The 24,148-nt window shown below is 45.9% G+C and overlaps 1 protein-coding gene across 5 annotated transcripts in view; it reads right to left on the bottom strand.

Moving 5' to 3' along the window:
- DISC1 (DISC1 scaffold protein) overlaps nt 1-24,148 on the bottom strand; it is a 361,779-nt gene that overhangs the window by 223,083 nt on the left and 114,548 nt on the right. For all 5 annotated transcript variants that reach the window (XM_058696150.1, XM_058696145.1, XM_058696148.1 and 2 more), the window contains 2 exons: nt 23,872-24,001; nt 18,784-19,019 (listed from right to left, as the gene is read on the bottom strand). In XM_058696150.1, the coding sequence (XP_058552133.1) occupies nt 18,784-19,019; nt 23,872-24,001 (366 nt within the window). The remainder of the gene's footprint in view (nt 1-18,783; nt 19,020-23,871; nt 24,002-24,148) is intronic.

Raw genomic sequence — 24,148 nt, 5'->3', positions numbered from 1 at the left:
CTGCCTGCATCTGAAATGTGTGCTTACTCGTTTAGGAAAATAAGTGGGGGAAACGCTAATGTTTGTTTAATCTCAGTGGTGGGTAAATGAGTGTATGTTACATTTTCCAATGTATTTAGAATATTTACAGTCAACACAATCCTTAAAGGAATATCAGGGACTGGCTCTAGTCAATACTGAAGGCCGGGCGAAGAAGTTCTGAGCTTTATTCCACAGGCAGTGGGAAATTACTCCAGTTTTGAGCAGGAGAGCAATAAGAAAGAAACGGGGCTTTTCAGGAAAATTAATTGGGCAGCACTGTGAGAGGGGGTTTGGAGGGAACACTGAACGGGACAAACCAGGCAGGCACCTTCAGCAGAAACCCAGCTGTGAAGCCGAAGGGCGGGCACAGAGCATGGAAGTCAGGAAGGAAAGGAAGGCCTGGAACCCTTCATTACGTTGATGCTGAAAAGCATAAGCTCTGGAGCTTTTTGTTCATCATTCATTCATTCATGCATTCACATACTCATTAATTCTTTCAATATCTACTGGGCTCCTAGTAAGTTAGGAACTTGGAGCATAAAGACATGGTTCCTGCCCTCAACAGCTCACTGCTTCTCAACAGTAGCCAAAAAAGAAAAAGAAAAAAATTAAAGAAAAAAAAGTTACAGGTACTAGAAGAGCAAAATGGTGAGCTGCAAAAGTGAGAAGGCCAGGTTTCCTGGGGTGTGTAGGGGGCGGGGGGGTGGCGTTCGAAAACAGCTGCTGCAGCAGGGGTCGCAAACGATGACAGGCAGGTTGCCAGTCTGCCTGCCTGCTGCTGTTCTTCGGCTGTAAGAACTGGCTTTGAAAGTTGTCGCCTCCACCATCTGTGACTTCTGAGTACAAGCAAGTTAGTGCCCACTGCAAATGCCCTAGAACTGGGGCAGGCCCATTCTAAACAAGTCGTCCCCACTTTAGACCTCCGTCCAGCAGAGGAGGGGTGCCCAGGCCAGCCGGGGTCGGAGGAGAGCTGACAAACAGCAGGGCACCAGGCAGCAGAGTTTTCTGAATCCAGGAGTCACGATGTGACAAAAATCGGTGTGGGAACAGTGGGAAGGCGCATGTGGAATCCTCCCTGGAGAATTCTAGCCGGCTGGATGCAGACTGGCTCTTCTGAAGGGAGGTAAGTTTGGGTGGCATGCTAACACAGAGGGCAGGGAGAAGATGCCCCTTGAGATGCTGGGGAGAGAAGGGCAGAGGGTGCCAAAGATGCGCCTGGACCGATTCTGCCTGATTCCAGAGGCAGCACCAGCTTCCTGCTGCTAATGTCTGCTGTCCGAACTTCAAACTTGCCGAGGGCGGAGATGCACTTTCCCTCTCCAGGCTCATGGGAGCCCATTCAACTAATAACTTTTCAGCAAACGGTCCACCACGAAATTGATGCTGCGTGAGCATTTAATAGTATTTTATAAGGAGGTGTTCCCAGCCACACACACAGACCAGTTCATGCATTAACAATGAAGACAGATAGGTATCGGGTCCACCTGCTGACCCTGAAAATGTAGCTGACCAAGAGGCAGTGCCTTTAGCTACTGCTCAATAGGTCAAGCACTAGCCTTCCAGGGGTTGACACAGTTCGTTGGCCTTGGCTCAGCTCTGGTCCTATCCCAGAAAGAAGATGAGTCTCCTCTCAAATATCCATGTTAGAGCAGGGAGGCAGTGATGCGGATAATTGAATGCATTGTTTCATATTTGATTTGATTTATATTTAATTTATTTAATTTATGCTGTATTGCTTTTTGCAGTAGATTTACCTCCCTAATTATGTTTTGCTCAGGCTAATATTAACATTGGTTGCATCCCTGGGGATGAACGCAATGAAATGAAAGCAATGGGGGGGACAGAAGAATATGAATAATCTACACACCAGGCTAGTGGTTTTCAAGCTATTTTTAGTAGCAGAACTCTTTCCAACAAATGTTACATAGAACCATAATATATAAAACACGCAACAGGAGATCCGTTCTGATTGAGGGTGGGTGTCTGGCCTGGGGTACAAACGATGTCACAATGACCCCACACACTTAGTGTTCTACCATCACACTGTGGCCCCTGAGCCAGGATTCCAGGAGCAGGAATTCAAATTGAAAACCACCAAATTAGAGAAGTTAAATGTTTGCAAACAAGAGTTACATGTACCTCAATGATTAAAACTCATCCCCATGTTTGTTTCAAGCTTGTATACTGTTAATGACATTAAGAACTGTCTTCTCAGATCCAATTACACTGTATCCTAGAAGCACATATACCGTCTCCACAAACAACGTTTTAACAAACACACGAGACCTCACTTACTCAAATGTATCTTTTGTTCAAAGCAGCTATGCTAGGAATAGGAGCGTCAGACATTTATTGAGCGCTTACTACGTACCAGGCACTTCTCCATATTCCTCACACACATTAGCATTTTAAATTCTCACAACTCCGTGAAGTAGGTACTATAACATCTACATTTTCAGACAAGAAAACTCAAAGAGAGATGTAAGTACCTTTCCCAGGGTTAACCAGCTGGTAAATGGGTCAATGATGACCCAAGCAGTTCCGCTGTCTATTCTCCTGACCGCTAGCTAACTTAACCTGTACCACCTCTCCTGGAAGCCGTTGTACTTATTCAAACATGCTCTCATTGTCCAGACTGGCGTTTAGAATCCTACTTTATTATTTTTTTTATTTTTTTAATGTTTATTATTTATTTTTGAGAGAGAGACAGAGCACGAGTGGGGAAGGTGCAGAGAGAGAGAGAGACACAGAATCTGAAGCAGGCTCCAGGCTCTGAGCTGTCAGCACAGAGCCTGACGCTGGGCTCGAACCCACAAACTATGAGATCATGACCTGAACCGAAGTCGGGTGCTTAACGCACTGAGCCCCTAGAATCCTATTTCAGAATTACGTTAAATTGACAATACAATCAATATCATGATTTGTGAATGCACATTATTCTTCACTCACAAACTGGTGTTTAAATCAAATGACCAAAATTCACCTTCAACACATGAAGCCTCAGAAAAATCAAGACTGCTGGCAAGAATGTGCTGCAGAGAAAGCAGATCAGGGGCAGATGGGTCCGGAGCTAGTGGTGGCAAAGGGAAATCGAGGGCAAGGAGGTCAGTTTTGAGTGGACTGTGTTCCCCGCACCCCAATTCATTAGTTGGTGTCCTCATCACGGACTTTATTTAGAGACATGGTCTTTACAGAGGCGATCAAGTTAAAGCAAGGTCATTAGGGTGGGCCCTAATCCAGCATGCCTGGTGTCCTTATGAAAAGGGAGAGTTCAGATACAGACAGACACACACACAGAGGTGACCATGTGAAGACACAGGGAGAAGACAGCCATCAAAAAGTCAAGGAGAGAGGCCTCACAAGAAACTGAAACTGCCAACACCTTGATCTTAGACTTCTAGCTTCCAGAATAGTGAGACAGTGGATTTCGGTTATTTAAGCTGCCCAGTGTGTGTCATACCTTGTTAAAGTCGCCCAAGAAACCTAACACAGGCGGGATTTTCAATTTTCAACTGAAATTAACACACAATGAATCATATGTATTATTAAGATCATACATACTGGGTCCAACATGAAAAAAGTCACTTCCTTATGTAGCAGCAGGCAGACAGCAGACAACATGATATCTCTTTTGTTTGCTTCAGATTAACAAATGGTTTCATGCTCTTTTTTTAATAAGTTTAAAAAAAATTTAATGTTTATTTTTTAAATTTTTTAATGTTTATTTATTTATTTTAATATTATTTATTTTTGAAAGACAGAATGTGAGTGGGGGAGGAAGAGAGAGAGAGAGAGAGAGGGAGACACAGAATGTGAAGCAGGCTCCAGGCTCTGAGCTGTCAGCACAGAGCCCGATGTGGGGCTCGAACCCAGGAACCGCGAGATCATGACTGGAGCCAAAGTCAGATGCTTAACCGACTGAACCACCCAGGCTCCCCAAGACGGTTTCATTTGCAACCCACCCAAGTGGCAGACCGAGAGAGGTTACAGCAACAGACATATGCAGGATGTGAATGTTCTCATTGGTAGCGTGGTAACTACAGGTTTGAGGGGCAGCCATAAGAAAATTTCACATAAGAATGCCTTTGATTTAAAAAAAAAAAAATGATTAGGAGACCACTGGGTTAGTACAGGAGCTCACAAATAAATGCCTGAGCTTCAGGTTAGGGATGAAAAGGGGCTCCCTGAAACACTCCTGCAATATCACGGGAATGCTACTGCAAAAATATCAGTAATAAAATATCAGTGTCAAAAATATCAGTAATAAAACATTCAGTTTGGGGAGAGACAGATTGCTTTTCAGCAATAACTAGAAGGGGAAAGGGAATGGGAGTCAATCGTGGTAACTAATCTAAACAGTACAAGCCAAGACTGGTCAAGGGCCAGGAGGAGGTATGTGCTGGAGACCCTCAGCCCAGTAATCTGGGTTCGATGACTCAGGGTGAGGAACAGTTCTAAGGAAGAACCACCTGTGCCGCTGCCACTCTGGCCCGTGGACACCGCCTCTGAAATGCCGCAAAGGCCTGTGAACTGGTCCCCGCTCCACCCTCACAACTGATCAGCTCAGATCCTGCTCCCGTACACCCAGGGAAAGCCGAGGACCAACGCAGCCGCCTGCCACCAAATCTCTGACCGCCTCTCCCACAAGGTCCACTTCGCTGGCTCTGCCCCACCACAGAGGCCTGACAGCTCCTCCAGTCCGCCCTGGCGGGGGTAGGGTGCAGGCCCCTCTGTCTGGACGCTCCCGCTGCCCCCTTCCATCTTACCCCCTCAGTGAGCCCAGCCTGACTACTCCATGTCAGATTGCAAATTCACATCCTCTCCTGTTTCCTCAACAACAGCATTCACTACCTCCTAACCCACTGTGCGGTCTACTTAGTCATTATGTTCATTGTTTCTGCCTTCTCCCACTAGAAAGAAAGCTGCACAGGCGCAATGATCTTCTGTGGATGGCACATAGTGGGTGCTCGATATTTGCTCCCTGGGTGCTAATCACCTTCTTGTCTTCTTCCTAAGGAATACAGTAGTCCCTGCCTTTTTTGTGGTCCACCTTCCACGGTTCTAGTCACCGGTGGTCAACCAGTCTGGAAGCAGGCGACGCTCCTTCTGAGGTCTCGTCAGAAGGTCAATAGTACACTAACCGCTATGTCACAACACCTCCATCACCCGCCTCACTTCATCCCATCACGGAGGCATGTTTTCATGTCACGTCATCACAAGAGAGAGACCACGTACACATAACTTTTATCACAATACATGGTATAATTGTTCCATTTTATTATTAGTTACTGTTGTTCATTATTAGTTATTGTTGTTAATTTATAACTTAAACTTTATCATAGGTATGTATGTAGAGGAAAAAACACAATATATGTGGGGCTCAGTGATACCCACGGTCTCAGGCATCCACTGGGTGTCTTGGGACGCATCCCCATGGATAAGGGGGGCTGTGGTAGGTGAGGCCTCGTGGGAACCCTCACCTCTCTCAGAGGCACCGTCAAAGCAGGATGGTGGGAGGTTCCACCTCTGTCCTCACTTCCACTACAGCCCCAGCATCAGTGAAGATTAAAGGCCATGACTGATCTTGACTGCCCTGCTGTAGGTGGAGCTTTATATGAGGAAGAAGAGGTTTAAAACCCAGTGTCTAGGGGCACCTGGGTGGCTCAGTCGGTTGGGTGTCTGACTTCAGCTCAGGTCATGATCTCGAGGTTTGTGAGTTCGAGCCCCGCGTTGGGCTCTGTGCTGACAGCTCGGAGCCTGGAGCCTGCTTCGGATTCTGTGTCTCCCTCTCTCTCTGTCCCTCCCCCACTCATGCTCATGCTCTCTCTCTCTCTCTCTCTCTCTCAAAAATAAATAAACATCAAAAAAAAAAATGGGGCGCCTGGGTGGCTCAGTCGGTTGAACATTCAACTTCAGCTCAGGTCATGATTTCACAGTTCATGGGTTCGGGCCCCATGTCGGGCTCTGAGCTGTCAGCACAGAGCCTGGAGCCTGCTTCGGATTCTGTGTCTCCCTCTCTCTCTGTCCCTCCCCCGCTCATGCTCATTCTCTCTCTCTCTCTCTCTCTCTCAAAAATAAATAAACATTAAAAAAAATGGGGCGCCTGGGTAGCTCAGTCGGTTGAACGTCCGACTTTGGCTCAGGTCATGATCTCCCGGCTCGTGGGTTCAAGCCCCATGTTGGGCTCTGTGCTGACAGCTCAGAGCCTGGAACCTGCTTTGGATTCTGTGTCTCCCACTCTCTCTCTCTGCCCCTCCCCCACTTGTGCTCTGTCTCTCTCTATCAAAAATAAATGTAAAAAAAAAAAATTTTAAACCCAGTGTCTTTTCGTTAAGATCTCCATCTCTTAGAACTTTTCCTAAATTCCATCTCTTAGAACTCTTGCTCTGTTTGACTTGTATCTTTTGGATAGTTTCTTTTCATCGACTATGTATGGGCTGTACAGTTTTCCACAAAAATTCGTATCTTGAAGTCCTAACCCCCACCCCCCCCACACACACACATCTCAGAATGTGACCTTATTTGCAAATAGGATCATTGCAAATGTACTTAGTTAAGAGGAGCCTGTTAAGGGGGGCCCTGCTCCACTATAACTGGTATCCTTATAAAAAGGGGAAATTTGGACTCAAAAACACATACAGGAGGACAGTAGGGAGAGACACAGAAGAACATCACCTACAAGCCAAGGAGAGAGACTTGGAACAGATCCTCCCCTCAAGGCCCTCAATAGGGCCAGCCCTGCCCATACCTTGATCTTGGACACCTAAGCACATAAACGTCTCTGTTTAAGCCACCCACCTGCAGTCCTTTGTTACGGCAGCCCTAACACACTCATCCACACTGGCATGGGGAGGGGGACGTGTGGAGAGCCAGAAGGCCGGAAGGACAGACCAGGGCTGTGCAAAGGGCACCCAGAGGTCTCAGCCTGGAGCCTGTCTCCAGCCAATGCAAATGAGTCCTCTCTGCGGCCGAGCTGCCAAGGCCAGAGGTTCACTCTGTAAAGCTCGGAGTGACAGTGCAGACAGCATCTTGCTCATCTTATTCAGAAGACCTATCGCCACATTAGGTATCTATTTGCTTAAAGAATCCCACCCCATAGTCAAAGAGCAGCAAATAGCAGTTCACTCGCTATTTCTCCAGACTTAGGGAGGCATATCTCAAAAGCCTTTTAAAGAAACTTGAAGCTGCACCCTCTCTTAGTAATACTTTCAATGTTTCCCATAGATCCAGACATCAGAGGGCCCTGCCCTGATCCTCTCTACTCCTGGAGTGAAGCATCCACAAGGCCAAAGGTACTTGCCCATCCAGAACTGGGCCAGGCAGCCAAGACCAGAAGTGCCTTCCAGAAGAGCCTTGAGCCTGCTTCCTGCCACGGTGTCTTCTCAAGGTGGAGCACGGCACAGGGGACACACCTATAGGCCCAAGCAGTGGTCATACGGTGGCTACTTCGAAGGTATGGATATTTCTTGGACATGCAGGCCGAGTATCCACATGTAAAACCCATCAGAATCCCAGGGTGGAAAGATAGAGTCAGGGGGGCGTTCCCTTGGTCCCTCTTCCTCTGGTCCACAAACGTCAGGCAGGCCTGGATGAACTCCTGTGTGTTCGTGTCTTAGAGAAACTACCTCTCACTTTATGTGATATTCCTTTATTCTTTCTGCTTCCTCCTGTCGTCACCACCCCTGGCACCAGCCGTGGCCCTACATGTTAGACTCACACTCAGGATGCCAAGCACATACCGGCCCCAAACATGAGCCTTTCAACCACAAACCCCATCCCTACTCTTATCTGACCCTTGCTGACTACAAGAATACTAATGATGCTCCGAGAATTCCACCACCCCACTAACTCTCTGCGAGACTTTGCACGAGTCACTTTTTCCTGGAGCTCTATTTCCTTACCTGCAAAGCGAGAAAGTTGAGCCAAGTTATTTCTGAGAAACTTTCAATCCTACGATCTGAGATTCTTTTACTGTTCTGCCGTTCAAGATTCTCTTACCAACATTATTTTGTCTGCAGAGAGCCAGAGAGTCTAAAAGACACAGAGGTTATATAAAGTGCCAGAGGATGTTAGTGACAGAGGCAGAAATAGAGGCCAGACATCTGTCATTTTTCAAAGCAAGGCACGGTTTTTCAGCCCTCAGAACAGAGTTGTGCGGAAAATCTGCCGCCTATTGGCAGTCACCTGTCCATCTCTTTGCCTGGGTATATGTGGCCTGATGCTGAAGTTCCATTTTAGCAAAAAGCTCTGGGAAAGGAGGATTATCAATTTCATCTCCGAACAGCCTTCTCCCTGACCTCCTTTCTCTCTCCCCATTCGCAATTCTATCCCTTGTGTCTTGTTTAATAAAAATAAGTTAAAGAATGAGAGATTGTTACTAAGGCAAGTTAGAAATGACATAAAGGGCAAAATGACAGCCACCCTCGCAAAGGCATTACTTGGGTCTTGAATTTAAAAAAAAAAAAAAAAAAAGTGCAGGAATCCGTTGACATTAACAACCTTGCCAATTACTGCTCTGTCCTCTAACCTTCTGTCGGGGGCAAGTGGTTAAGGAAATGACAGCAAAAACAGCTTTAGGAAATGCAAGATTTTATCTCCTTGGCCTTTTCCTTCTTTGGACCCTTCTTGCCTCACGGTTGATAATGTCACATGTCATCAGTGGGACATACCCAGGGCACAGACCAAAAAAAAAAAAAAAAATGCTAAGAATTCCTCCAGACTTCAGATGATCTCGGGAAGGCACGATAGGGCACATGTACTCATCAGGAACAAGCCATTCTTTAAGTCTGTAAAAGCTATGGAGCTGGTTACCTGGAACATTTACCCTTGGGGAAGCCCTCATGGTGCAGTGGAGAGGGTTTGTGCCCAGGGGCCGAAGCTCTGACAACCTGTGGCCACCCTTACCACCTCTGGCACAGCACATAATTTCGGGCATGCTCAGTGGCAAGGACAGGAGCATGACAGCAGTGCCTGCTCACGTGACAGACACCCATATTCGTCCTGGGGACCTTGGGAAGAATGAAATCCAGAAAGATTTTTTAATAAATGTTCATACAAACAACTGTATCAGCATAAGAAAACAGCTTGAGTAATCTGACAGAAATCAAACAAATGGTTTTTAAACCAGGGTAAAGTAAATATGTGTGATATTTCCCTCTCTGCCCCAAGCAAAAGAGATTAAGTGAAAGAAATGAAGAAAAACAAGCCACAGAAACACTCCAATATTCAGTCCTTTGATTCGTTCTCTGGATATGGATGGATCTCATTAGTGACTCGTCCTCTTACTGAGTCTTTCTCTGAATTCCGGGGATCCTGTGTCTCAGCTCTAACTGAAACACTACACTCTCGAGAGTTATTGTGGTAAAGTCCGACTTCCCCAACTAACTCAGCAAACTGAGACGGAGATGTCGTATTTTGTAAGACTCTAAATTCTTAATAAAATGTATCTATGTAGCTTATGTAAGTACTCCTAAAGGGGACAGCAGAGAGAGAACGAGCAAGGATTTCCATCTTCTCGAAAAGACCTCCCGTGGTCAGTGGGGAGCTGATGCAAAGACAGCCAGCAGAGAGAACCAGGGCTAGCGCTGAATTCACTGAAATTGCAGAGCCTCACGAATTTACTGATAGGAATAAGACGGAGTGGATGTGCGCACGCGCGTGCGCATGCGCTCCTCGCCCCCACCCTTGCCAGTTCCCGCCCCCACTGGGAGAGTGCATGACACCACAAGAGTCACAGCTTGCCTCTGAGGCCAGGTCCGTTAACAATCACATGTTTATTTCCAACTGATTAACCTGGTATTTGGCTTACCCAGATACTCCTAGTGTTAATTCAAGCAGATCGTTCCGTGCTTCTCAAACCATCTTACTCCAAATCAAAAGTGTAATTCATAGGCCAGAAGCATTTAGATTTGCAGCTATTTGTCTATCTGTAAGGGATTTTAAGCTGTCTAATGAAGAAGAAATGAGAGCGGGAGTCAAAAATATGAAAAGCCTTACATTCAGATCTTAAATACTCTGCTCTTTACCCCTTCCTCTTACACACAAGGAGAAAATAAATTACCAGCCTTTTGAAGACTGGTAACCAAGTGGGCTCCACATTTTCAACTTTTATCATAACCCAAAGGTATTTAAACATTCAAAAAAATTTCAATTCTGGGCTATAGAGCTTTTCTCCACCAAATTCCTGTCAGTCTAATCCTTAAAAACACTACAATGTGGTTCAAGGGGGAAATGAGGTTGCTTCTGGGTTTACTCTGTTAAGGGATTCAAAGGCAACTTCAGATTTCCATTTCAATCACCGTCCCCCTAATTCCAACTACTTAATAAGTGACATCTCATTGCTTTTTTAAAGAACTACCCTGAACTGCTTGCATTTCCATTTAATATTAACATTGCAAAATGTGTGCTGTTTTCCTAAATTTATAGACATGTATACTTTCCATAACGATGAAGCTTGCCCAAAAGGTTGTACTTTCTGCTTTGGCTTTATGACGCTTTTCTGAGTCATCTTTAATTACCCGCTGTCTGTCGAAGAACAAGCATTCGCACAGTAAAGCCTGCAAAACAGTGTAAACCTTACATTTCTCTCAGGCTCTTTCAAAACCTGCTGACCAAGCAACAGATCTGTCAGATGCCTGAAACTAGAAAATATTATATATTTTATTTCCTAAAATGTTTCAATGGGTAGCCTAAAGATACACACATTTTACTAAAGACTTCAAAAATAGATTGTTGATGAACGAAATGAATGAACATCAGGAAAAAAATCCAGCTGCCTAAACAAGCGACTGAATAAAAAAATCAAACACCAATATCAATACAACTCAGAGAAAACTGAAGAAATTTGCCCAAAAGGATGTACAAAGTAGTCACGATAATGGCAGCCAAGACAAAGAGCTTAAGAAAAATGACCTTAATATATTAAGTGCAGGGTTTCTACAGAAACCTAGAGGTACTGTTTCGGGTTGTCCCAGCAGCCTAGGAATCAGCACAGAATGGGTTAATTAAATTAGTAATTAAATTAGTAGTTAAGAAGTGCTCTTAACTAACTAAACTGCCACCGACCAATGAGCTGGCATTTCCAACCTGGGACTATTCCCTACAGTCACTTGAAAAGGTTGTATCTGAGCAGAACTGAATTACCTCTCACTGGAAGTGCTTTCAACCTTCAGCTCAAGGTCTGAAGAACGGTCTAGGGGTGTGTTAAATTAACATCAAAGGGTCAGAATGGGGAACAGTAACGTGTAACCTACAAACAGGGAAACACTCTTGGGATATGTCAGGAATAAGAAAATCAGTGGAAAGGAATAGAAGATTGTAGGAGACACTCAAGTTACAAAGAAGTTAAGTACACAACAGTTCTCAAGGTGATCATCACGGAAAATAAAGCATTGAAACTGACCAGAAGAGAAACTTTTAAAATAGGCCACATGCATTCAGGTATGCGAGAGATGGCTCACAATCGCAATAATAGGAGAACTGGCTGCAATCACTTTAAAATGATTATCTCCCATCGTTAAGAATCCCTGGGGTTCTATCTGAAAATAGTTACTCTGATCGCTAAATTACAGAAGAGGAATGGATAAGTCTACAAATTACAAGCCTCCCAAGAAGAGCCACCTAAGTGACGACCGACATTGTAAATTCCTTGAAGGAAACAAAGCACAGAGACAGAAAATCATACTAAACTTAATCTAGCACAAAATGAAGTTTTTTTAAAAATATCTGTACGTAAGGGGAGATTCCTCCCCTGAACTTCTCAAATACACTCAACAAACACAGAGTTTTTTGTCTTCTTGGAGTGAGTGGCCACTGCACCCACCCAGAGAGGTGGTAGTTTCCTTCAAACCCTTTCCTTCTTTTCCAACCCTTTCCTTCTCTTCCAAGTTGTGATGGGTATACTTTTCTCATTGCATGTAATGATGACCTTCCAAAGGACACAGGGGTTGACGGCGGTGAGTTGCATTCCAAACTCTGAGCAGTAGCTACAATGTGGGTTTGGGTTCTAGCCCGCGTCTAGTGACATGCTGGTCATTAGCACTGACTTGCTGAGAAAAGACAGAACTTGAACACCGTGCCCCACAGATGGTCACAGTCTGCAGGGAACCTGGCAGGGGAACTCATCTGGGGGCCATTAGGAACAGAATGACTGTGTTTTCAAACTTGATCAGTCTTAGCTGTCTTAGCTGATTTCACAAAATCTTAAAGTGCAAACGTGTTCTAGATCCACAAGGAACCTTCAACATTGGCTGGTTCAAATCTTCATTTTATAAACAAGACTTCCAGTGCCTGGAGGGCCAGGACTGGCTCCTTGCCCTCTCTGACCTGAAGCAGTTGGTTGCCTATGTGCAGAGAGCTGTTTGCTCTGATCCCTCTCAGGTGACACCAGGTGATCTGTGGGGCAGAGAGACAACCATCACCAGTCTGGAATGACATCCATTCTTTTTTTACTTGGACCCACGGACCCATGCCCTGGCTAGCCAGACTTCTCTCCATTGCCTGCCTGGGCACTGGGCTCAAAGCCCCAGTCTCTCCTGGGCTGTCAGTGTTAACCATCTCTCTCCCAGTCCCGCTATATCAAAGGTTGGCCAAAGATGTCAGAACACTGCTGCTGTGTGAATTGGGACCCTCAGCAGCCTCATATGCAAAATGCGCATAAAACGAATATATTGTCCAATATGTCTTATAGAGTCACAGTGAACAAAATTAGCATTCTGTAAACACTAGCAATGTTAAAATTAATGTGTGATGATGATTACAGGTCTAAGTAAGAAATAAAGACATGATAAATATGAGATTTGAAAGGCACACCTACAGAGCAGTCCCAAACAGTGATGACACTGCTTTAGACACACTGCTACAAGGACACATCAATCTTGATTTGCTACTGTGCCACCAACTCAATGCACCAACTGTCTGGAAAAATATTCCATGTCTCAGCAATTCCTGGGGAAAGCAAGGCGTATGCCTTACAATAAAGAAAGAAAAGTCAGAATCTCCTGAACAGCAGTTCTAGCAACAACAGAGCCACCATTGCCAGAGGACTTCTTTTTTCTTTCTTTCTTTCTCTTTCTTTCTTTCTTTCTTTCTTTCTTTCTTTCTCTTTCTTTCTTGCTTTCTTTTTTTAGAGAGAGAACGGAAGAGAAGGGCAGAGGGGGGCAGAGAGACCGATTCTTAAGCAGGCTCCGTGCTCAGTGCAGAGCCCTACATGGGGCTCGATCCCATGACCCTGGGATCATGACCTGAGCTGAAATCAAGAGTCGGAAGCTCAACTGACTGAGTCACCCAGGCACCCCTGCCGAATGATTTCTAATGGATTAGTTCCATACAGCCACTGCTTTTGACAGACCTATCAGGTGACAACAGACAGAGGCAGAGAAGGAAGAAAAACAAAGACCAGACAGAGAGACTGAAGAACGCAGCCACTCAAATGGAGAGAGGCTGGGAGACCTGAGGGGCTCTCCTGAAGCGTCCGCGCTGCCCCACCTTGGGGCCACCTCACGCAACCGCCCCAGCACACAGGGACGCACAGCCGCCTCCCTGTACACATTCTAGGGATCCATCATGCTCCTCCTGGAAGGGTGTGGGAGGCTGTTTTCCAATCCAGGCCTTGCTGTTCACTGTGTCTCCTCACTCTGGTAAGAAATGTATCTGAGGGGAAAGTGGGACTATTGATTTTTTTTTTTTTTCCCAGTCGATTGTGAACCGCTGAATTTCACAATGTCAAGTCTGTCTTGAAAGGAACCATGATATCGGCCTGGGCTGCTCACCGTGGACTGGGCAACAGGGATGTAACCCGGATGCCCGAGCTCCTGAACCGTCTGCCACCCTCACTGGAAAGCCCAGAGTGCTACACGACAGGGAGGAAGGAGCAGCCCCGGCTTGCCGCCCACAGCCCGTGCTGCCCAGTCACGCTGACTGAGGTCCCCGGTGCACCAAGGTCCAGCCAGCCGCCCTGCAACCAGGGGTTGAGTTCGTTTCACAGTTTGTGCCAATGGTTTGTAAAACGATGTGACACATTTCTTCCAAATGCGCGAGAAACAATTCATCCATGAGCTTCCAGGACACATTTCACGTGAAGCATGAAAAATTCCAGGAGCTGAGGAATGAAGAACTCGACCACAGGCTAATAGGAGCCAGCCACGAGGATCTAAAGAATGTTAGGAAGTACCGTACGCAGCCCTGATCTCTATTGTTATCACTTGTGATTATTCCTACGTTGCTTTATAGTTGGCCACATGCTGCTGGCCAGGGTCACAGCCCGACTCTTCCCTGGTGTGCAAGGCACACAGAACTACAAAGGCCGGGGGGCTGAGCTAATGGCACTGGAGAGAGATGAGCTGTAAGTCGTGACCTTCCTCACTTTATGCCAAACAAACAGATGGAAACTCACACCCCACATGGAGGGATGTGGCTCAAGGAAAACCCCAGAACCTGTCACATCCTTCCTCTCTGTGTCCCCATCCTTCTCCCCACCCACACCCCTCACATCCAATCCCATTAGCGATAATGGGAGTGGAGTCTGTATGGGATGGAATGAGAAGGGATGGTTAATGTGGACAGAGAATCAAGCTCACTGGATAAAAGACATCCATAAAGACCTCTCCCAGTAAAGGAAATTTACAAGGGAAGACAAGGAGTATGTTTTAAGGGTTGGAATCCCAGGAATAAAGGAATTTCAGATGAACATATCTTCCCGGTGGCCCCTGTCCTGTATACATCCCTGCTCTGTCAGCTTCCACACTGTGGAGTCTCTGATTCCCAGGGCCTTAAAAATGTTCCTTGACCACTGAAGGAAAACCGTTTTTGTTGGCTCTATCGAAAGGCAGCTAGGATACCTCTGAGAAAGCAGCTCTTCATTCCATCCTAAGATATTTGATCCAAAACGCAGACAGAAAATTCAGAGGTCCGCTTTGATTTCTATTAGAATGTCCAAATAAAAGCCACTGGGTCTCTGGTCCCCAGCATACAACCTTCTACTTCCAGTCCTTCCCTGCCATCCTCCAGATGATTCCCAACAAGCAACGCTCAGAAACAATGGCGCCATGCAAGCACGCAGTCTCCACCAGTGATTTTCTCAGAAATGCCGATTGCTATCCTAGTTCCTTTTCAAGCTGAATGTGTAGTTTATCCAGGAAAGAAGCATATCCTTTGAACTTGCACATTACTGAGTTGAGTAAAGCAGAAACAGCTTCTTCCCAGACAGCACCCTGCGTTCTGAGCTGGTCTCTATGAAAAATCGTCACCGGTGATGATAACGGCTGTGATGTTGAGTGGTCTGTTTCTCCAGATATTTGTAACAATACCAGTCGCTACTCCTTGTCTTCGTAAGACTTCAAGATTGGCCTATTTCACAATTTGTCGGCATCTCCCCATCTGGCCTAAGAAGAAACTCTTCTCATAAAAAACAAAAATGTTTGTCAACAAAGCTACTGATGCACGGAAGATCCATTCTTCTGGCTGGGGTTCCTATGAGATATGCCCGCCCCCCCAACCCCACCCAAGTCAACATCTTCTAAAAGAAAACCAGTATCTCATAGGAAAAACTAAGTTAACAGGATCATGCACAATTAGTTAAAAATACTAGACCAAGCACTCTCTGATCTATGAAGCCATATGACTGCACACTGGCTCCTTTCAACTTCTCCATTTCTGGGAGTCCATGCTGCAGCCCATCAGCTTGGAAAAGGTGTGTCTTCCTTCTTAAATGGAAAGCCCACATAATAACAATGATTTTTCCAGTTAATATTTTTGGCCAGGAACAGCGTGAAGCCTCACCTCCCTAGTGTGGAAGAAAGGAAGCTGATGGGTCAAAACCTGTACCTACACACCCCAAACTGCCCTAAGGCAGGGAGGAGCCTGCCTGTACCTCTGAGTAAATAAAGGAGATGCCAAGGGTCATCCAGATAATGTGATGCCCCAGGGTGGTCACCCTCCAGCAACACAAAATTCCACTCAGTGCCGGCAGTGCTCTGAGCTCCTGATGAACATCCCAGGCTGAGAACTTGGGCAGAATTACAGACTAGAAGTGAGAAGATCCAAGCTAGGGGCCCCGCTCTATCAGCCTACTGTACCAGGGGGATCCTCGTTTCACACGAAGAGAAGTAACTTCCTTGGAGCTCTGGAAAGAGACTGTCTTTTATTGGTTCGGACGCCACGGCCGCTGTGGATGTATACAACAAGGTCTCTTAGCAGCTGCATCACCAGGAAAACTTCTGGAGTTTTTGCATCTTCATCTGTAAAATGCCAACAAGGAGGGTGGCCCGCCTGCCAAACCGGGCTACTCTGATCGCCACGAGTTAGTGTGTGAGAAAGCACGCCCTCTGCATCTCTGTACAGGCCCAGGACACACCCGCAAGGGTGCTGCCCATGAATTCAGCTCAAAACACAGAGGCTTTGTGCCACGCTGCAGCGGATTCTAAGTTAAGCACGCCCCAGCTCCGTCCCGCAAAGAGTCATCAGCTTGTGGGAGAGAGGAGAGGCATATAAGAAACCTCTGTGCTGTTAAAAGAGAAAGGAGACATAAGTAGGACACATCTGGATGGCAGGACCAAAAAGGGATCATTTTAAGTCTCACATGTAAATATATGCATGTGTAAAGGGAATAATAAATTCACATGGATATTTCATCTTATGCATTACACATGATACATGCATATAATGTATAATACAATGCACGTGTTACTATGGGCCTACGGATGATATGTGACATACAAAGTATATACTATACATATTATATAGACTTGCACCTATGTATGTGTATGTACGTGTGTGTGTGTGTGTGTGTGTGTGTGTGTGTGGACACATAAAGGTGTAGAATGACTTCCACAGGAAGCAGGAGTGGGAAAGATCCTTACAGGCTGAGGCAATAGTATAAGGATACATATGAAGGTGCAGAGGGAGAGCACGTGGCATAGTCAGTGGTCAGTTTCCTTTAGTTGAAATTTGGCAACAATCCAAATCTCTTCTCCTTCTCCGTAGGCACGAGTTAGATTTCTGAAGGGAAGTATTAGGGCTGGAAGGGGTCCTGAGCACCTCCCTAGAACAGCATCTGGAGCTGGCTTTTCTTGGCTGGATAGGATGTGATATGTGTATAAGAGGGGACCATTATTCACTGAATAGTCTAAGACACATTGGGACAGGCAGTTTGAAGGCCTTCAGGAGCCTGAAATCCCATAATAAAAATGACAAGTGGAGGGGCACCTGGGTGGCCCAGTCAGTTGAGCTTCCGACTTTGGCTCAGGTCACGATCTCACAGTTCATGAGTTCAAGCCCCACATCGGGCTCGCTGCTGTCAGCACAGAGTGTGCTCCTTGGAATCCTCTGTTTCCCCTCTCTCTCTGCCCCTCCCCCGCTCATGCTCTCTCTCCTTCTCTCTCAAAATTAAATAAATATTTAAAAAATAAGTTTTAAAAAATGACAAATGCCTGGGTGGCTCAGCCAGTTGAGTGTCTGACTCTTGATTTCAGCTCAGGTCATGATCCCAAGGTCATGGGATCAAGCCCCGTGCCAGGCTCTGTGCTGAGCCTGAAGCCTGCTTAAGATTCTCTCTCTCTCTCTCTCTCTCTCTCTCTCTCTCTCTCCCCCCCCCCGCCCCCCTCCCCAGTTGCACTTTCTCTCTATATGTAAAAAAATAAAAAATGTTTAAAATATTTAGGAAAAAAAACCAACAAGTGGTAACCATAGTAAACTGCTATAAAAGCTTTATATGTGTTAGCAGCTGGTCCACATAACAGCCCTGTAACGTAGGTGTTATTATTATCATCCCCTCCCCCAAATAATAAAGGATTCTAGCTGCCACGTGGCTGAGTGAGGATAATCAGATGGCGGAGTCCATGTTCTCAGCCACGACAGGCGGTTAGTTTTATGAAGCACTGTCTTTGGCAAACCAACGAAGCAGAACACGAATCGCCCCCCTTGCTCGACACCCACAGCACTTGCAGACCTCACTACCCAGCTGCATACTCATCCGGGCACTCCTCGGCTTTTTATCTAAAGCACATGGATGTGCGAGTTCTGTCTTTCACCAAAATAGGAACATGACATTGAAGTATAAGACAGTGAAGTGCCTCTTGTGGGCACTGCACAATACAGACTACAGGCAAGATTCTCACTCCACAGGAAACAGATAGGAAACTCGGCTGAGAAGGAACAGACAGCAGCTTCAAAGTATCAATTCTGCCTCTTATTGCGACTTCCGGCAAATTGCTAACCTTGAACTTTGTTTTCCTCATCTATAAAGTAAATATGATAATCGAAGCAACTCATAAAGCTTAGCACGATGCCTGGTAAAGACTAAGCGCTCAATAAATGCTAGCTATTATTAACAACCGTGCATCCTTCCTGACGGAAACACTGTCATTGACTGAGCTTCCCCCTCTTAACGGCTCACCCCCCGCCCTCAGGGAGAGTATAGTTCACCTCTCTTCAGATGATTGTCCTCAGCCAAGACTGGCATCAGAATCTCCAACAGACCTCAAAGGGAGAGAAGATGCCCCCGGGGATAACTTAGTACACAGTAGAATGGGAAGGAATATGGGCATTTAGTAGGTTGGGTTGTTGGCCAGGTTGTAAAATACCTCGAAATACTCAGGTCTGCCCCACACAATGAAGAATTCTCCTGTTCAAAATCATGATAGTGCTTCTGCTGAAAAACTACAGCCCTGCTCAGAAAATTCTTGTGTATGAGGGACAGCAGGCAACATCAATCCCATAAACAGGTCAAGGAGGCGAGTGATCCAAAGTCAGTTAGGAAATCAATACCTCCTTACGGCGTCAGGTGGTTCTGCATGGAGGGGAATCTGGTTGGCTAAGGCCAGGGTGTCGTGCAAGGCCTTGCTGACCTCCTGCAGCTCGCCCAGGGACAGCCTGCCCACCAGGGCGGCCAGGTCGCAGCCCTGCCACGGGAGCAGCCGCTCTTGTTCTTCTATTTCCCTTCTCAGTTGCTCATCTTTTGCTTCCAGCACAGACATTCTTGCTTGGAGAGCTTCGATTTCTTTCTGTAGAAAGCGGAGAAACCAGATTTTATAAGTTAACCCTGCTCGTGGCAAACCACTCTGCTGGTAATGAGTCCATCAAATGAAAGTCAGCCATATGCATGAGAGCCATGAAGCTCCCCTTCTGAGCCGGGCAGATTTTTGGAGGTTTGCTGAAGCGGAAAAATCACGCCAGCTTTGTATTTCTGATTAGTTGGCATAAGGAAAAACATTCTCTCCCAAGTATTAAATAACTATGGGGGGTGAGCCAGGAATTTGACTTGGAAGAACCAAGCAGATACATAAATGACTTACTTCCTTTCGGGCAGAAGAGCTACAACACAGAGCAGCAAATGTCATGTGCTTGAGGTACGAGCTAACAGGTAACACAGGTCACAGACCGAAAAAAAAAAGCAGACAGTCCTTGGTCGGTCTGTCCCCAACCATGAAAAGTTAGTGTGTAGAGAAAGATTAAAAATCACAATTTCCTGGGGCGCCAGGGTGGCCCAGTCGGTTGAGCTTCCGACTTCAGCTCAGGTCGTGATCTCGCGGTCCGTGAGTTCAAGCCCTGCGTTGGGCTCTGTGCTGACAGCTCAGAGCCTGAAGCCTGCTTCGGATTCTGTGCCTCCCTCTCTCTCTGCCCCTCCCCCACTCACGCTCTGTCTCTCTCTGTTTCTCAAAAATGAATAAATGTTAAAAAAAAAATTTTTTTTAAATCACAATTTCCTAAGTCTACAAGATTGAAAGAGCAAAGGGATGCTGCAGATAGTCTGATGCAGTCTAAGGTTCATAAAAAATATTAAGTAAATTTAATTTCCACTAATATAGCAAACCAAAATCCAAAGAATCTATAGAGTATCATCCACTCTTGAGGTCAAAGAAGAAAACAAGCAGCAGGCAGCTGAACACACATTGTGTGCACAGTGTTAGAGCACATAATCATCTCACAGCGCACGGTGTTCTGAATTTAAAGTGAGGCTCTTTCCGTCACCACCCTCCCATGATGTGTGCATGGGTTTCTGGCTGATAAGAGCAGAGCGCTAATCCTGGGCGCCTCCCCAGCTCTTATCCACATTGTCTTAAACCCAAGGTACAGATCACCTACAACTGCAACCTCCTGACCCCACTTCCAGTAGGGGGTGGGGGATAGACTCTGAGGCGGAGCTGAAGATCCACCCCTAAGACACGCTAAGAAGAAGACAATGTGTGTCTCCATTAGTCCAACACTACAGTATTATTGCCATTGTTTCCCAGTTAAACTCCCCAACTCCGCCTCTGCCCAAACCCTGTTCCTTTCTTTCTTTCTTCTTTTTAAACTGTGGTAAATACATGTAACATAAAATTCACCACCTTAATCATCTCGTTAAGATTTTTTTTGAAGTTTATTTATTTATTTTGAGGGAGAGAGTGGGGGAGAGACAGGGTGAGGAGGGGAGGAACAGAGAGAGAGGGAGAAAGAGAATCCCAAGCAGGCTCTGCACTGTCCACATGGAGCCCAATGCAGGGCTCGAACCCACAAAACCGTGAGATCATGACCTGAGCCAAAATTCCAGGCACCCCATCTTAACCACTTTTAATGCCAGTTCCGTGGTACTGAGTACATTCACACTGCTCTGCGACGACTGCCGCTGTCCGTCCAAGAACTCGTTTCATCTTATAAACCAGAACTCTGTCCCCATTAAACTCCAGCTCCCCATTACCCTGCCTTCCCCCAACCCTTGGCAACCACCCTTCTACTTTCTGTGTCTATGAATCTCTAGAAACCTCATAGAAGTAGAATCAGAGTATTTGTCCTTTTGCTTATTTCACTTAGCATCATGTCCTCAAGGTTCATCCAAGTTGCACCATGTGTCAGAATTGCCTTCCTTTTTAAGTCTGTACAATAGTCCATTGTGTGAATGTACCACATTTGATTTATCCACTCACCTACAGAGGGACACCTTTTGGCTATCATGAATAACGCTGCTATGGACATCTCTTTGAGGCCCTGATTTCAATTCCTTTGGGCATCTACCCAGAAGTAGAATTGCTTCATTGTGTGGTAATTCTATTTTTTTTTTGATGTTTATTTATTTATTTTGAGAAAGAGCACCAGCAGGGAAGAGGCACACAAAGGGGGGGGGGGGGGAGAGGATCCCAAGCAGGCTCCAGGCTCAGTGTGGAGTCCTATGTGGGGCTCGATCCCCTGACCACAGCATCATGAGCTGAGCAGATATCAAGAGTCAAACACTCAGGGGCGCCTGGGTGGCGCAGTCGGTTAAGCGTCCGACTTCAGCCAGGTCACGATCTCGCGGTCCGTGAGTTCGAGCCCCGCGTCAGGCTCTGGGCTGATGGCTCGGAGCCTGGAGCCTGTTTCCGATTCTGTGTCTCCCTCTCTCTCTGCCCCTCCCCCGTTCATGCTCTGTCTCTCTCTGTCCCAAAAATAAATAAAAAATGTTGAAAAAAAAAAAAATTAAAAAAAAAAAGAGTCAAACACTCAAAAGACTGAGCCACCCAGGTGCCACAGTAATTCTATTTTTAATGCTCTGAAGACTCACTGTGCTTTTTCACAGTGGCCCTATGCCCCATTCTTTGTTTTTTAATTTATTTTTTAAAATTTGCATCCAAGTTAGTTAGCATATAGTGCAATAATGATTTCAGGAGTAGAATCCGGTGATTCATCCCCTACATATAACACCCAGTGCTCACCCCAGCAAGTGTCCTCCTTAATGCCCATCACCCATTTAGCCCATCTCCGTATCCAAAACCCCTCCAGCAACCCTCAGTTCTCTGCATTTAGGAGTCTCTTATGTTTCGCCCCCTCCCTGTTTTTGTATTATTTTTCCCTCCCTTCCCCTATCTTCATCTGGTTTGTATCTTAAATTCCATGAGTGAAGTCATATGATATTTGTCTTTGACTAATTTCACTTAGCATAATACACTCCAGTTCCATCCATGCTGTTGAAAATGGCAAGATTTCATTTCTTTTGACTGCCGAGTAATACTCCATTGTGTGTGTGTACACATACACACACACACCCCACATCTTCTTTATCCATTCATCCATCGATTGACACATAGGCTCTTTCCATACTTGGGTTACTGTTGATAGTGCTGCTATAGCCATTGGGATGCGTGTGCCCCTTAGAAACAGCACACCTGTATCCCTTGGGTAAGTACCTAGTAGAGCAGTTGCTGGGTTGTAGGGTAGTTCTATCTTTAATTTTTTGAGGGACCCCCATACTGTTTTCCAGAATGGCTTCACCAGTTTGCATTCCCACCAGCAGTGCAAACGGCCCACACCCTATTCTTAACACAGAAGTCAAAGTGATTTTTTAAAATGGGATCAGATTATGTCACTTCACTGCTTAGAACCCTCCAATGGCTCCACATTCCAGTCAGAGAGAAGCTCAAGTGATTACAAAGGTGTGCAAGGCCCTGCAAGATCCCTTTTCTCCCTGACCTTCTCCTCCACCATTCTATCCTAGCCTGGCCTCCTGGCTGCCCTTTGCATACAGGAGGCACATCCACACTGCAGGCTTCACATGGCTGTTCCCTCTGCTTTAATCTCACTGTTCAATGAGTTGATCTTAGCCTACGCATGATAGCGCTTACCACCCTACAACAGGGTAAGTAGATAATTTAGGTTTATTTATTATGTTTGCCATTTCTTATGTATCTCCCCACGCCCCCCCCCCCCCCACTAGAACATCAACTTCATCCTAAGCATTCAATCCTAAGCATTTCAAACAGTATCTGGCACAGAGGAGGCATTCAAATACCTGCTGAATGAATATTCACCTCTCCCCCAGAGTTCTGCCAAGAACATTCCCTTCAAACACTAAGTATCCTGAGCTAAAATTATTTTCTGTACACTCTGACATCAGCAGGAATTATGTAGACCGTTAACTGATACATATTCTTCAAAACAAAAACAAGATTTCACATTTTCACCTGAAATTTTGTGGTAATGCTCATTGAATATATAAGCATTCAGTTTATTGGAGAATATTTTCAAATTGTGATGACTTTTGCTTCCCTTTGCCACCTTGCTATTTTGGGGATCTGGGTGGGCAAACTCAGATAACAAGAATACCCTGCATGAGGGAGTGGGGATGGGAGGAGGGCGGTCCAGTAACTTGCCCAAGCCCCATAAACTGATCTAAATTCATTCTGTTATTTAGAGCCTAAACCAAGATTAATTCTCGGGTATTAAAGACCCATGCTCTTTCTGGAAGTCCAGATACCTTCAATGGATGCTTCCTTCTTGTTCCCCATTCCTGCCTCAAAGCCTCCAGGTTCCAGCAGGTGTGGACCCAGCTTTAAGGTGGGGGTAGAGGAGCTTTCAACCTCCTGATTGCCTCTTGCCTTTAAGTCAGTGCTGCTCCAAGACTTCTAGCCCCTGGCCAACTGCTCTGGGCCATCCTGGACATGCAATGCCCGCCAGCTTTTCCCAGACATGCCAGCCTGCCCAGTCCCTACTTACAACTCTGCCCTCTAACAGTTGCTCCTTACAGTCCTAACTGGATACGATTTTCCATAAAGGATTTTCATAGCACGGATTTCTTCCTGCTTTTCAAAAGAACCTCGTAAAGGTCAAAATGATAAGAAGTGACAAATTGGCCTGGCAGACAAGGAAAGCGTATTCAAAAGGTAATGAGGAATATCGAAAACAGGCACAAACACCACTGAGCTTTCAAACCCCTAGTAGGTAATGAGATTCCTACAAGCCCTCCAGCCATCTCCACCCATCTCTCCCTTTTGTACTTCACGGGTGGACGGCCAAAGCTCTAATTGCTACATTCAAGCAAAGCAAAGATCCGCCCTGCCCCATGTGGCTTAAATGGGTAAGAAAAATGCTGGCCTATTTCCTGAAGATTCTTCTTCACCTGCTTACCTGCAGCTGCTGCTTTTCTTGAAGAAGCCAGTCTCGTCTGGTGATGGACACATGCAGGGCATCCTGGGCAGTGGGTTCGAACCGCTTTGGCTCCATTCTGAGCAGGGCTTGGGCGCCGTCACTGCTGGCCCTTAAAGTAAAACATGCCTATTGGTACAGAGGTAGAGAAGCTGAAATCCCCAGATCTACAAAATGTTGAGAGAAAGAAATTTCAGGGGCACCCGGGTGGTTCAGTCAGTTGAGCGTCCAACTCTTGATTTCGGCTCAGGTCATGATC

Source organism: Neofelis nebulosa, chromosome 13, assembly GCF_028018385.1.
Source record: "Neofelis nebulosa isolate mNeoNeb1 chromosome 13, mNeoNeb1.pri, whole genome shotgun sequence".
Classification (NCBI taxonomy): Eukaryota; Metazoa; Chordata; class Mammalia; order Carnivora; family Felidae; genus Neofelis; species Neofelis nebulosa.
Note: the sequence above shows the minus strand (reverse complement) of the source record. Positions and strands in the feature narration are given on the sequence as shown.